Raw genomic sequence first — 14,008 nt, forward strand, 5'->3', positions numbered from 1 at the left:
GCTTCTTTTAACATGTGAAATGGTATTTTAGTTTATTTAAATTTTTCTTCACAGTTTTAATTTTTTATATTGTTTCATTGTAGGCTGCCCTGCAATCCTATAATAGAGGATAAGATACTAATATTTTCATATAAATGGATAGGAATGCAAGTCAAATCAATTTGATATCTATCCACATAGTATAAATTCATCTTGAATGCACACACTTCAGAAACTTACTCCTTCATACAGAATGGTAGTTAAAGGGAATGAAGAGTGCTGTCATGGAGCAGATGCACTGGTGGCTTTCCACCAATATAAACAGCGGAATTCAGGAAAGATGCAATGAGACATTGTCCACCTATTTGCTGCAGCCTCCTATGCACCCCAAAGATGCCCTTTAGAGAACTGAGATGTCTTTGAAGCTAAGACCAGCTGAGACACTGAGGGAATGAGTTTCTTCTTTGCTGGTGCAAGAGCACAAGTCTGATATTGAATTTTGGCTGGGCAGCACCCACTGCCTTTCCCAAACCTTCACAACTTGTGGTGACTTGTTTATTAATTTTGTGAAAGAAGCCTAGAACAAGAATAATTTGATGTTTGGTTTAGGATTGTCACATTCTTGCCTAAAGATGAACATTTAAATATTCCACAGTCTGGTGATTTCCTTAGTTTTCTTTTTGCCTTCTTTCCACATGGTATCAACTTCAGGAAATACCATCTCTTGAAGAAGGAAGACAGTTGCATCCCTGAATTCTGGGATGGAAGCAACAAAGTAAGATTTATAATGGGATGGGAATTGTGTTGTTGGACTGCAATTCCCAGCAGCTCATCATAGTCAATGGTGAGAATACTGGGAGTTGCAGTCCTCAAATCATTTTTATTTTAGCATTTTCATGTGTATATCCTCCATGCAAAACATTTAGGTTATGACTAACAGTGACATAATCTACATTAGACAATGTTCTACCAGGAGAATTGGCACTGCTAGTAGATTTAAATCCTTCTCCCATCTGCTGTGTTCTGGAGAACTTGGAAACACTGAGGAGTAGATTTACAGGGCGAAGGGTGGAACTATAACATATTGGATAAGATCCCACATTGGGAGATATAGCTGTGATGACTGAGCTGCATTATCACAGCTACGTCTCCTTATGCTGCCCCAAAACCCTACCTTTTCAGCTGCACAGCTCCATCAATAGAAGGGTTTTTAAGGTTCTGGAGAGCAAAGTAGTATACGATGACACCTCCAGCCCTCTCCCACCACTGAGGGGCTTTACTACAGGCAGACATACTGCTGCCTGTCGCAAAGCACCTTCCTTCTGGGAGAGAGCAGGATCTGTTATCACTCAGCACCCCCCTGTCCAATGCCTTGCAAATTCTTTTAGTGGTGGTGGAGAGCATCCTGACTTTAAAGGTAGGTTGGGGGGGCACTTTCAGTCATTGCAATGGTGCAGTGACCATAAACACATTCCAATAATTTAGTTTCATAAATCCAGTTTATGATGTTATAAATACAGAGCAGGATGCCAGTATATATCGAACCTATGTATACAGGGGCTCTTTCCCATCAGTGGGGGTTCAGTTCTGCTGCCCCCACCCCACAGTGTAAAAAAACACAAATGCTCAAGCACATGCCATTGTTAATAATATGGGGTTTGGTGAGCCTCTGATACTCCAATCAGGCAATAGCTAGCCCGCCGATGTGACAGGCCCACTTTAAAAAGGTTACTATGGGTTTTTTGGCTACCACTTCCGCGCTGCTTTACTCTCTTGTATTTCTGTCACCATAGATTCTTGTTCAAAAACCTGTTTAGTACACGACTCACTGTTTCTGCTTGTTTGTATGTTCAGAAGTTTGGTTAACTCATCAGTGAAATACAGATTGATTGTTTTTAATCAGCATTCTCTTGAATGATGTGAGAGATACTACCTCTAGAAAACCTACCTTTCCACTGTATAACAAACTCCAGGAGAACATGGTCACTCCAGGGGGGGAGACTGTGGGATCCGGACCTCCCCTCCATTAGATACAATGAATGGTGTGCACTGCTGTGCCCAAGCCCCACTTAGTCTGGACCCCCCCTTCCCAAAATCCTGGCTATGTCCCTGGTCACTCCCTCCTAAGGATCCTGCCACTTCGACTCCATTAACCAGAACATTACTGTTAGTTAGGACCAGATCTAAAATAGCTCTTGTTTCTACTTCCACCTTGAGGATACTTGTCAAGCAAGTGAGGACTTTGTTGGACCTTAACTTTTTTGACAGAGTTTGACTTCCAACAAATATTAGGATATCTGAAATCCCCCATTAGTACTATATCTTTCCTCTCTGAATGTGTGGTAATCTGTTCCAAGAAGACATCATCCAAGTCCTGAGTTTGGCTTGGAAGTCTGTAGTAGACCCATACCACCACATCCCTGTTTTTTCTCTCCCCTTTAATTTTCCCCAGATGCTCTCAACTTGGCTTCCTGGATTTAAGTTATGGATCTGTTCACAGGTGTACACACCCTTAATGTATAATGCCACTCCACCTCCCTTCCTGTTTTGTCTATTTGTTTAGGTTATACCCCTCTATCCACATTCCAGTTATGAGATGCATCCCGCCAGGTTTCAGTGATGCTTATTATATCATATTGGCTTTGCTGTGCTAAGAGTTCAAGTTCATCCTGTTCACTTCCCATGTTCTTTGCATTAGTACAGAGACAGCTAAATCCATGGAGCACTTCCTATCTGTCTTTTAAAGGTTCCACCACTGCTGGGTTCTTGTGCTATTTGCCTTATTCCCTGTATAACATCAGGGCTATTATCTCCTGCCCTTGATGAACTCCTGTCCTTCCTGATCCAATCTTTCAGATTATTAACAAAAACCTTCCTGCCATGAAATACAACCGACCGATCTCTTGCCAGATAAATGAAACCACACACCATTATTTATTTATTTATTTCCTTTCTCATGATGTAGGGAGAAAGGCAGGATATAAAGGTGGTTAAATGGCGGATCATGCTCCAGAAATCCAAATCATTCACGGCAACATCATCTGTGGAGCCAATTGTTCACCTCTGCTATTTTTCTTTCCCTTCCTGGTCTGTGCCCTTCCACTGGAAGAACAGACAAAATAACTACCTGTACATCCAAACCCTTCAGCTTCCTACCCAGAGCTTCATAATCTCTTGTGATATTATGAAGGCTATGCCTTGCAGTATCATTAGTTCCCATGTGAACCAAAAATAAGGAATAATTGTCAGTGGGCTTAACGAGTCTTGTCAGCTTCTCCGTTACACTGATTTTTGCCTCAGAAAGACAGGACATCACTCAAGACATCTTGTCAGTCACACAAACTATTGATTCTGTACCCCTCAGCATGCAGTCCCCTACCACCACGACATGCCTCCTCTGAGATTTGAAGAAACCATTCCATGTACTGGATTTCCAAGTCTCATGCACATTCTCCGAGGACTGACACTGCTACTTTTCTTTCTTCCCCTCATCATTACTGATAAGGGAGAGAGCTTCAAATCAATTCTGTAGCTCCAAACTCGCAGAATGAGTGCTGGTTCTTCTACTTTTACATGTTACATTCTTCCATCTATCTCCTATGTTTGGGAACTGACCTCCTCCCCAGAGACATCCCCACCCACTCAAAACATTCCTGTTAGTGTCACCTGTTAGTCGAGCACTGTTTCCTGAGCACCATTTGCTCCTGTTTCACTCATTGCAATATACTGAAAGGTATAGTCTGCAATCCTAACACGTTTACTAAGAAGAAGGTCCCGCTGAACTCAGTGGCCATTTTGAGCCACACACAAAAGATTGCATTTTTCATCAGGTCTCAAAAATGATACATACTGCTTGGTACCTAGAACTGTTGTGAGTCCACTACGGAACTATATATCTTGATTTCATTAATAAATTATTACCTATTTTAAAAATGCTAGCCAAAATGGATTTGAAAATAGAGCAAAGGAAGAAGCCAAAATGTTTCAGAGCTGTTTAGACACAGGTTAACAGAAGCAGGTTTAATATCTTTGATTTGTAATGAGCAATAACTTTTCACCTTTTGCTCGTATCTGCCATCCTGTTGGTTTGATTGCCTATTGAAAAATGAAAATATGTGTAGCAAAGGCTCAACCAAGAAGCAGTGAAAAGTAGCTTCACAGTTATTTAGCTACAAATTCCCAAGTACAATTGAAGTTATAAAGAACATGTCTTAATTGGTATTTACTTGACATCTTAGATACTAAATTCAATTTCTGTTCACTTGATATACATGCAGAACTTGTAAGGTCATAGAAAGTGTTACTGAAAAGGACAGAATCTATCAAATTATATCCCCAGGAATTAATGGAAATAAGGCCAATGACTCTTTAATTCTTATATCTCAAAGAAAGCCATGTATGACTGGGGAAGTGTGTAAAACCTCACAGATTACTCTGCTAACCCACCTCATTACCTTAAAAAAACAGACAGGGTTGGAGACAAAGTTGTGCAAATGAAAGACCTTTGCAACAAATCTTCCTTCTCCCTTGTACCCCTACTACTGCAGCACTCCAGAGGATATTAGCTTAATACTGTAGTTCTTTTTAATACTTATATCTTTTTACTTCCTTTCTAAAGGGAACACAGGTTCTGCTGAATGGCCAGTAGCCTAGGAAAATCCCACAGCCAAACAGTCTTCTAGCAAATGTTTCACTGATTAGTGGTCCTTTTCCCCTATGTACCATTCCCATAGTGATGGTTTTAACTGGAACTCACTACTGCCAATTTGGAATGATGCTCTGCCCTGAAAGATCAAAGAATGAAAGTTTTTGCAAAAGCAGTAGCTCCACTGAGACATTTTAAAAGGCAACAAAATAAATGTATGAGCAGAGGGAGCAAATTAGTCCCATATAATAATAATACATGTTATTTGTATACCGCTTTTCCATAGATCAAATATAGATATCAGAGATATCCTCTCTCTCTCCTCATGTAGACAGCAGTATCTGAAAAGGAAAGCCTCTGGTATTTGTGGAGATTCTCCTCATGTCAGAACTCTGAAAAATTGGGTAGAGAACTTCCATGTTACTGGATTGTTACTTTGTACATAAAAAGAGTGACAGTGAGGGTATACACCTTGCCTATTCCTCTGCTAAACATGTTTATTTTGACCACATTTGAATACTGAAAAGGGACTGACGGTGCTTCTAGGAACCAGTTTACAAAATGCCCAACTGGGGAAAATATACAGGAATGGAAAGAGAAAAATAACTAAGCAAGAGCAGATGGAAGACTGAAGCAATCTCCTTCTTATCTCTATCATAGTTCCTCAAGTCATTGCACATCCCTCTTCCCCATTCACCACAGTTGCCCTTCGTAAACAAAGACGCATACTAACAATGAACATTTAAGGCATTAAATTCAATCTCTCCTTGCGCACACAAAAAATACAAGGTTGATAAATTTACTGTTTTATGACATGCACATTACCCTAAAGTGTTATCACACTGGAGCGTGTCCAAAGGAGGGCGACTAAAATGGTGAAGGGTCAGGAAACCATGCCCTATGAGGAACGACTTAGGGAACTGGGGATGTTTAGCCTGGAGAAGAGAAGGTTAAGGGGTGATATGACAGCCCTGTTTAAATACTTGAAGGGAGCAAGCTTGTTTTCTGCTACCCCAGAGACTAGGACCCAGCGCAATGGATGCAAGCTACAGGAAAAGAGATTCCACCTCAACATTAGGAGGAACTTTCAGACAGTAAGGGCTGTTCGACAATGGAACACACTCCTTCCTCGGAGTGGAGTCTCCTTCTTTGGAGGTCTTTAAACAAAGGCTGGATGGCCATCTGTCAGGGATGCTTTGATTTAAATTTCCTGCATGGCAGGGGGTTGGACTGGATGGTCCTTGCGGTCTCTTCCAACTCTATGATTCTATGAAGTGGAGAAGATTGCATTTTTACTTCATACATGTTTGTTATAAGATACTAATGCTACATTTACTAAATTTAGAGATCCTTACATAATAGCAGTGAAGCCAGTTGCCTTGAAAGTTTTTCCACCTTCTAATCAGCACTACAGAAATAAAATCCAGTGTGCAAGATTCCTTATCTATGTGAACTCCTCTATGGTAGGTAGCTTTATAATTAAATGAAATTATTTACTGTTTGCATTTTTGTTTGCTTTTGTTTCTCTTTCCATACTTCCCAAAGTGATATGCAAAGATAATTTGATTGAGGACAATGGCTGAGATCCTGTTTTGGAGGAATAGCTACTCTTCATGTCAATATCCAACTGCCAAAGCCCACAATAAATGCCAGCCAGCTGTCCTGAGTAACAGAGTTCTGTGCTGCTAAGAAGCAGAGTGCTGCAGGACCAACCCCCTCCTGTCAGAGACCAATGGTGTAAGGAGCAAAAGCAAGAACCTCTGTGGGGTTGTATCTCAACTCCTTGCAGCACTGTTACTATCTGGCAAGAGGAAGCTGATTGTATCATATAGCACCCACAGAATTCTGGCACAGTGGTTCCATGATCACAATTGTGAATACAAAGAAGTTACAAGATCATAAGTCTAATTTACTACGTAACTGTCTAAAGGACACCAGTTGATATGTGTAAATGAGTGTATATATGGAAATGGATGTGTGTGGGTATAGCCCTTTAAATCACAACAAAATCCCATAGATCAGTTCTTGCAGATTGGAATGCAGAGTGGGTGACTTTTTAATCCCTGCCTGTTTGTCTGGGCTCTTTTTAAATAAAAAGCTCCAACACATTTGATTGAACTAGAGCAAACATCTTGATCTAACACCACCAACAATCCCACAATGAGTCAAATTTTGTTCTAGTATTTAATCATACTCAAATCAGTCAGCCTGTTCAAAGTGGGGAAATTTCCCATCCCCACTGCAACTGAGGTCTCTTGTGTTGTTAAAAGCCTGAAAAGAAATGGACATGCTTTGCCCCAGAAACAATTTGTAGTTTCAGATAATTTACGTGCCTTGTTGTTGTAGTATGCCTTCAAGTAATTTCTGACCTAAGGCATCCCTAAGGGGTTTTCTTGGCCAGTTTTTTCAGAGGGAGTTTGCCATTGCCGTCTTCTGAGGCAGTGTGGATCAATCAAGGTCACCCAGTGGGCTTCATGGCTGAGATGAAAATGAACCCCTGGTCTCCAGTCATAGTCAAACCACTATGCTCGAACTACAACAGCACAATAGCTTCCTTCTGTGCCTTTTGAATTCAAAAATATTTGAATCCCCTTCTCGCATGAATCCATAGGATTGCATTGTTATGCCAGTGCACTTCCCCTGCTGGACTGGGGTTTCCACCACAAAACCTGGCAAGCTGACACTGAAAGTTATTAGGATAATTACTGTACCCTCATGTGGCTCTGACCAGCCTGATGTGAAACACTAATGTATGAATACACCAGTATGGAATGGACTAAGTTAATTTCACTGCTTCTTATTGCATGAAATGACACAAACTCTCTTTCCTATATTTTAAAGGTCTCTTACTTCATCCAAGGTACCCATCATTTTGCTGAAAATCTGGCTGGCCTATTGAAATCAACTGAAGATACAGTTTTCCTATATATTCAGTTCTTAGAATCTGAGAGCAAAAATATGAACTGCATTTAAGGCCACCTTGAGCCCTGCTTTTTTTTTGGGGGGGGAGAGAGTGAGACATGATTGGTTTAGTTAGAGGCACTTGAAAATGACCAATAGTCATTCTAATTTTTATGACTAAATGGGCAAGCAGAATAAAGTTTACAATCTTGCAAATGATCTACCATTTAGTTTATAATCAAGAACTTTACAATTGTTACAGCACAATTAAACAAACAGTCCCCCTCCCACCCCTACTACCTAAGGAGTCAAGGGTAAAACCCAAGTTGAAATGCTGAAGCAAAAACCTCAATTTAGAGTCCCTCTTGCTGTGCACACACATACACACACTGAAGGAGCCTCCAAGTTTTACCCTCAACTTATCCACAGGTCATGGCAAAATCCAAAATTTTGGCCCCAAAACTTGCCCTTGACTTATACATGAGGGCGACTGATAGTTGAGTATATACTGTACTTTTTTGTATCGTGACAGAATAGTTTTTCTAAAAAGCACTTTAATGCAAATGTATATATTACTCTGCTGTTCAGTCATATGTATATAGGAACAGAATATGGTCAGGTCTCAGTAATGCATTTATTTCATGCTTTTGAAATTGCATTGGTGGTCCTCTGTTGGGTAAAAGTTTCAGTAGCCAAAGATGGCCATCTTAAAAATAAATGTTTTGGGCCAGTATTACTGTGAAGATATCACACACAAGCGGAAGATAGAGTAAGATCCTCTAGATACAGAGGCTTGACAAGGACATCTGAAGAACCATCTGGCCCAACCTATTTGGCCACTGGTAACATGTTAGGTGGTAAGATAAGGAATGCCCTTACATGTCAGCATGGATGTGTGTTCCTGACCACTTCTAAACAAGTCTTAAAGACCTAGTTATTCTAAGCCAAGGGTGTATGAAAGTGCAGAGACCCTTATAATCCCTCCCCTCAAATTCATGTATTTTTGTTGGCAGGGCCTCCCATGTGCTATAGGAAGGTAGGCTGAGCAGGACCTTCTTCCAAAACTAAGGCCTTCCAGCCACTTCTCAGTTGGAAAAAAAATCTCTTATAGGACTGGCTGGCCCCTTTCTACAAGATGACAAAATTGCTCCTCACAACCCATAGAGGTTTGGGGAAGGGCCTTTATTAGAGCAAAAATATTTTTAAAATTTACTACTAAAAAGGTGTGGGGAATGTTGTTAGTCCCCAGACTAGGATAGCTGCCCATCTGTTCTATGCTGCTTTTGAAAATGTAATACTGTTTCAGATGTTATGATTTAGATATTTTAAATTTTGTATTAATTGTTTCTTTTGTTATTAAAACTTTGGCAAAATGTGAAAATGTATTTAAATAAACAGCCTTCAGCCCTCTGCATATTTATAGTTAGCAGAACTATGTAGAATTATGCCCAATGCACTTACAGAGCAATCCTACCTTGTACTACAAAGCACTCCAATGTTACAGCATCTGTGTAATCCAAGGCCTTGCCGACAAAACGCTAACAAAATAAAAAAGAGGAGCAGTAACTCCATCTCCTTGGGCCAAAAACCAAACAAGTACGCTCCCTGTCGATTTGGCATAGTTTAGGAACTGTTTGACAGCAGGTCTGTGGGCTGGCCAAGCTCAGTGGCTCAGGCCTGCTGTGTCACCTTTCCCCTCTTTGAGTGCAAAAGACACATGCTGCAGTTTCTGCAAGAACAAGAAGGGAGCATCCAAGGCTATTTCTTCACCCAGGACAACCTTCTATAGAACTACAAACTTTGTGTGTAAATCTGCATATTTAAAAAAATATACAGCCCTATATTTCAATCTATTCTGCATTCTAATTTTCCTATAGTATCTGACAGGCCAGGTCAGTGTACCTTCTATTTTTATTGCACCAAGAATGTAAAAACGGTAGAAAACAATATGCTAGACAATATAAATGTTGACAGATGGACTTCAGTTCCTAGTCAGTGATTCTGCTTAACTGCTATTCTAAACAAATACTCATGTACTGTTACTGAACTCATCTTTAGTTCCATTCTGTTCTTTAAAATATTTCTGTGAAAACTGTTATAGATGCTAAATTAAAGAGTATCCTTGAATAGAATGATGGTGTTATTTAATCCAAAATAAATTTTAAAATAATAGTTATTTTAACATTATGATTATTATTGTTTTCATAATGAACTAGTTTGATAGATCATAGCAAGCAAGGCTCACTCTGGTTTTAAAGACTGGAAAATGTAGGAAGAGGAAATATAGGAAGTTAAGATCACTTTAAAATCTTACAAGGTTCTTGAGACTTCCGGTGGTTATGGCGGCGCAAGAATCACCTCTCTAGGAAGGCTCCGGAGGGTGATTGTAGGTTGCGGGGTCGGGGCTGGCTGGAGTGACTTGCCAGCCGGTCAAACGGGTCCCCCCGATAAAGGGGAAGCAGAGGGGCTCAGCTGGTAACCCCACGCTTCGGAACTCTTGCCCGAGGAGAGACAGGAGAGCAAGATCGGAGACGTGGAACGCGAGACGCTTGACGCCGGCGCGACCCGCGGACCGCGAGAGGCAGGGAAGCGGGAAGGGAAGCCTGAGCATCCACGCCCGCAGCGAGGAGCCACAAGCCGCGGCTTGTTGGCAGAAGTGCCGCCACCACTTTTAACTTTTTTCCTACGAAGAAGACAAGAAGAAGATAGAGCTTACCCAGGTGATACTTTCTACAAAAAAGGGGAGAGATCTATCTACAGGCTGGAGACTGAAAAGGATTAAATAAGTAGAAAGCCGGCTGATTATATTTAACCCCAACCTCCTATTTGAAGGGAGAAAGTGAAGTGAAAGCGAAATGAACTGAGTGGGACACGGAGCTGCTGATCGAGGCTCGAGCTACAAGAGAGAGAAACAGATTGTGTTGTATACTTTGTACTTGTTTCCCAGATATGGATATTGGCTATTAAATTAAGTGTCCTACATTTGCCATCTGTACAGAAGTGGAGAACTGAGATCCTATATTAGACAATTGGGAGAGACAACTACCGCTGAAAGAGAGTGTGAAAAACGACAATAATGGAGCTCAAGGCAGCTTGAAACCTGAATAAAGACTGTGCTCTCTCTCTCTTTTTTTTTTTTTTTTTTTTTTCTTCTTTTTTTCTTTCTTCTCTGTCTCTTTCCTTTTTTTTTTTTTCTCTTCTCTTCTTTCTCTTTTTTCTTCTTCTTCCTCTCTCTTATTGGTTTTTTGTTTTCTTTCTTATTTTCTTTCCCCCTCTCTTTCTCTTTCTCTTTTCTTTTCTTTTAAATTACTATCCTACATTACTTCATATACCTCTTGCCCCTCTCCTTCCTTCTTCTTGTTGTTTCCCCATACCCAAGGTCACATGCAGGTGGCTTTAATCAAGGAGGAGAAGCAGCTGGACATTATTACCAATTATTACTAAGGGGGAGAGATAAAGCAGAGAGGAAGCAGAAAGAAGTGAGAGAGCATCAATTGCTAGAAAGAAATACAGTAACAATATTAAGGACAGCAACATTGTTTTATACCTCCACTAAAGACTGAAACAATTTGTTCTCTTTCCTTGTCTTTTTTTTATTTACCTATTTTGAACTTTATTGAAGCAGCCTTTCTGAATGAGCTATCAGTAGAATTCCAAGGTGAAGAAAGAGCAATCCAACTTGATTATATAGACTTTAATATTATAAAGGACAAACTGATTCAAAATATTATAGTACATGTATGACTCTACTTTTGTTAAAAGTTAAGTTAGATGATATAGATAGATATAGACATACTTGAACATTTAACTGTATTTCCTTACTAAACTTTATGCTTTATTAAGGTGAGAAAGAGAATTTAAGATTCATATTGTAATTTCTTTCTTTGTATAATAGAAAGTGTTGAAGAAGTTGAAGAAGGGGAGTAGTTAACAAATTTGGGCTTTATTGTCCTAAATGGTGTAGTATACGCATTTAACTTGTTATCACAATATCCTACCTTTTCTCTTTAGGTACTTGAGGAACTAAAGGGGGAAAAAAAAAACAGGAGGGAACTCAAAAAAGGAAATTAAGCTTGACTATCTGGTGGAAATAATAAGTAAGTAGCCTATTGGATTACAAACGAAGATATCGCATACTATTTATAAGAACCTATTTCCCAGTTAAAGGGATAATTGAAGCTTATTGAAATTTGAAATTGAAAGTAACTTTTCGCTCATGATTGGGTTTGATTTAAATCCTGGAGATTAATTCCCATTGTTTGATAGTTTGGGGGTTGAGCATTCAGAACACAGAAGAAACAAGGTAAACTTGTTTATGTGCGTGAAATAAAATAAAGGGAGGAGGAATTGAATACAAACTTTTATAGTAAACTTAGATAATTTTATTGGAAAACTATTTGGAAAGAGAGATAATAGACCAAGGACAAATAAGTATATTATAAACTAAGAATTAGATAATTGAAACCAAAACCTGAATTGGGAACACAATTGGACTTAAAATCAGAATTTTAACCAAATTTAAGAAATTTAAACATAAATTTGGAACTTTAAAAGATTTGAAATTAAATTCGTAAAATTATAATTAGAAAGGAAAGTAAAACTTAAATTTGACAAGTAACTAAGAATTGAAGAAAAAAATCCAGAAATTGGTAAAATCTGAATTTTTTGAATTTTTTGGATTTTTATTACTATTTCTCTGATCCCTCTGGAATTGTTTGAAATTTCTGAAGATTTAGGAATTGGGAAGGAGAATTTGGGGATTGAAATTCATCCAGTATAGAATTTGAATCTGGAGAACCATTAATTTATAGTCTAAGAAAATTACTCCTTGCAGAGGTTCAAGAATTTATTTCTGTCTCTGTGTTTGTTTTGTTACTTGTTTTGGCTTCAACCCACCTTGCCTGAATTATACCCAAGATGGTAGTGGGTACTAGAAAAACTGGAGCGAAACCAGTCAACACTTCTCGCAGATCTTCACTGGACACACCCCCCAGACCGTCAGAAATTAACGAAACAATGATGGAAGAAATAAGGAAAATGCACCAGGAAACAAACCTGGCAATTGAAAGATCTAGAGACGAATTAAAAGCAGAATTTAGGAGAGAATTGAGAAATGAAATAGGAGAAATCACCTCAAGGCTAGATAAAATTGATGGGGACCTGAAGAAAATCAATGGGAAGGTGGAAAAATTGGAAACTGATATGAAGAAAATGGAAATAAAGGTAGAAACAATATATAAAGATCAACAAGAGGAACAAGAATCAATACTGAGACTACAATTGAAACAAAGAGAAAATTGCCTAAAACTGAGAGGCTTGCCTGAAAATGTAAATGAAAACTTATATACTCTACTCACACCAATTTTGGCAAAATTTATTGGGGAATCGGAGACTCTCTTCCCGTGGGAAATAGACCGAGTCTACAGATTAAATTCCCGAATTGCGAAAATTAAAAAACTCCCGAGAGATGTTGTGATCTACTTCGTAAGAAAGCAAACAAAAGAAATAATTCTAAGACAGAGTTTTACCACAAAGTTGATGATAGAAAACAAAGAGATCACAGTCTTAAGGGACATCCCTGGGAAAATTTTGAAAAGAAGGAAAGAATACAACTTCTTAATTGAGCAACTGAAAGCCCGGAAAATTCTCTATAAATGGGACGATCTAGAAGGAGTCATAGTGACCTGGAAACAGAGGAAAGTGAGATTAAATTCGACTGAGAAGGCAAGACTGTTTTTGATTGGTCTGAAAAAGGAAATAGAGGATGAGGGAGTGAGAAATGAAGGAGAAGATAAACCAGGAGGAGATGGTGAGGATGGTAACGACGACGAAGAGGAGGAGATAACGGAGGAGACAGTGAGGAACTAAGAAAGATATTTAAAAAGTAAAATTTAAAAATTCCGAATTTAGAAGAATCTATACATTTTCACTGATTGAGAAACTATTTTTTTTAATTTGCTGACAATTAATTAAAATTTTAGCTTGGCAACTAATTGATTTCTTACTGTTGGATCAATTAAACTATATTACTCAAATAAAGTTTAAATCCTTTTTGGAAAAAAAAAGTCTTGCTTTCTTTAATACGTATATATATATATATTTACACCTAAGGACGAAATAGAGAAAACATGAGAATTTTATCGTGGAACGTAAAAGGCCTAAACTCACCCCAGAAAAGAAAGAGAATATTCCAATACCTAGAGAAAACTAATTCTGATATTGTTTGTATACAAGAATCTCACATAAAAACAAAGGATATCAGACTGATTAAAAACAATAAATTAGGGAAAGAATATATAAGTTCGATTGATAAAAGTAAAAGAGGGGTAATAATATATGTTAAAAACCACCTAGAGTCAAAGGAGATATTTATTGACAGAAATGGACAATTCGTTGGAGTAGAAATTTTTTGGGGAGGAAGAAAAATATTAATAGTAGGTGTCTATGGACCTCAAGAAAGCAAAAACACCTTCTATGCCAAAC

The 14,008-nt window shown here is 38.7% G+C and overlaps 2 protein-coding genes across 5 annotated transcripts in view; both read left to right on the forward strand.

The window, feature by feature from the left end:
* The window catches only part of ACOT12 (acyl-CoA thioesterase 12), a 41,979-nt gene that overhangs the window by 23,976 nt on the left and 3,995 nt on the right, over positions 1-14,008 (forward strand). For 2 of the 4 annotated variants that reach the window (XM_042448690.1, XM_042448693.1), the window contains 3 exons: positions 691-754; positions 5,970-6,087; positions 7,466-9,842. In XM_042448690.1, the coding sequence (XP_042304624.1) occupies positions 691-754; positions 5,970-6,026 (121 nt within the window). In that variant the 3' untranslated portion in view covers positions 6,027-6,087; positions 7,466-9,842. The other 2 variants (XM_042448691.1, XM_042448692.1) reach the window with 2 other exon arrangements.
* On the forward strand, positions 11,574-13,603 carry LOC121921121. Its single transcript, XM_042448694.1, has 2 exons — positions 11,574-11,622; positions 12,443-13,603. The coding sequence occupies exon 2, from the start codon at positions 12,443-12,445 to the stop codon at positions 13,391-13,393; it is 951 nt and encodes a 316-aa protein (XP_042304628.1). The 5' UTR covers positions 11,574-11,622; the 3' UTR covers positions 13,394-13,603.

Source organism: Sceloporus undulatus, chromosome 2, assembly GCF_019175285.1.
Source record: "Sceloporus undulatus isolate JIND9_A2432 ecotype Alabama chromosome 2, SceUnd_v1.1, whole genome shotgun sequence".
Taxonomy (NCBI): domain Eukaryota; kingdom Metazoa; phylum Chordata; class Lepidosauria; order Squamata; family Phrynosomatidae; genus Sceloporus; species Sceloporus undulatus.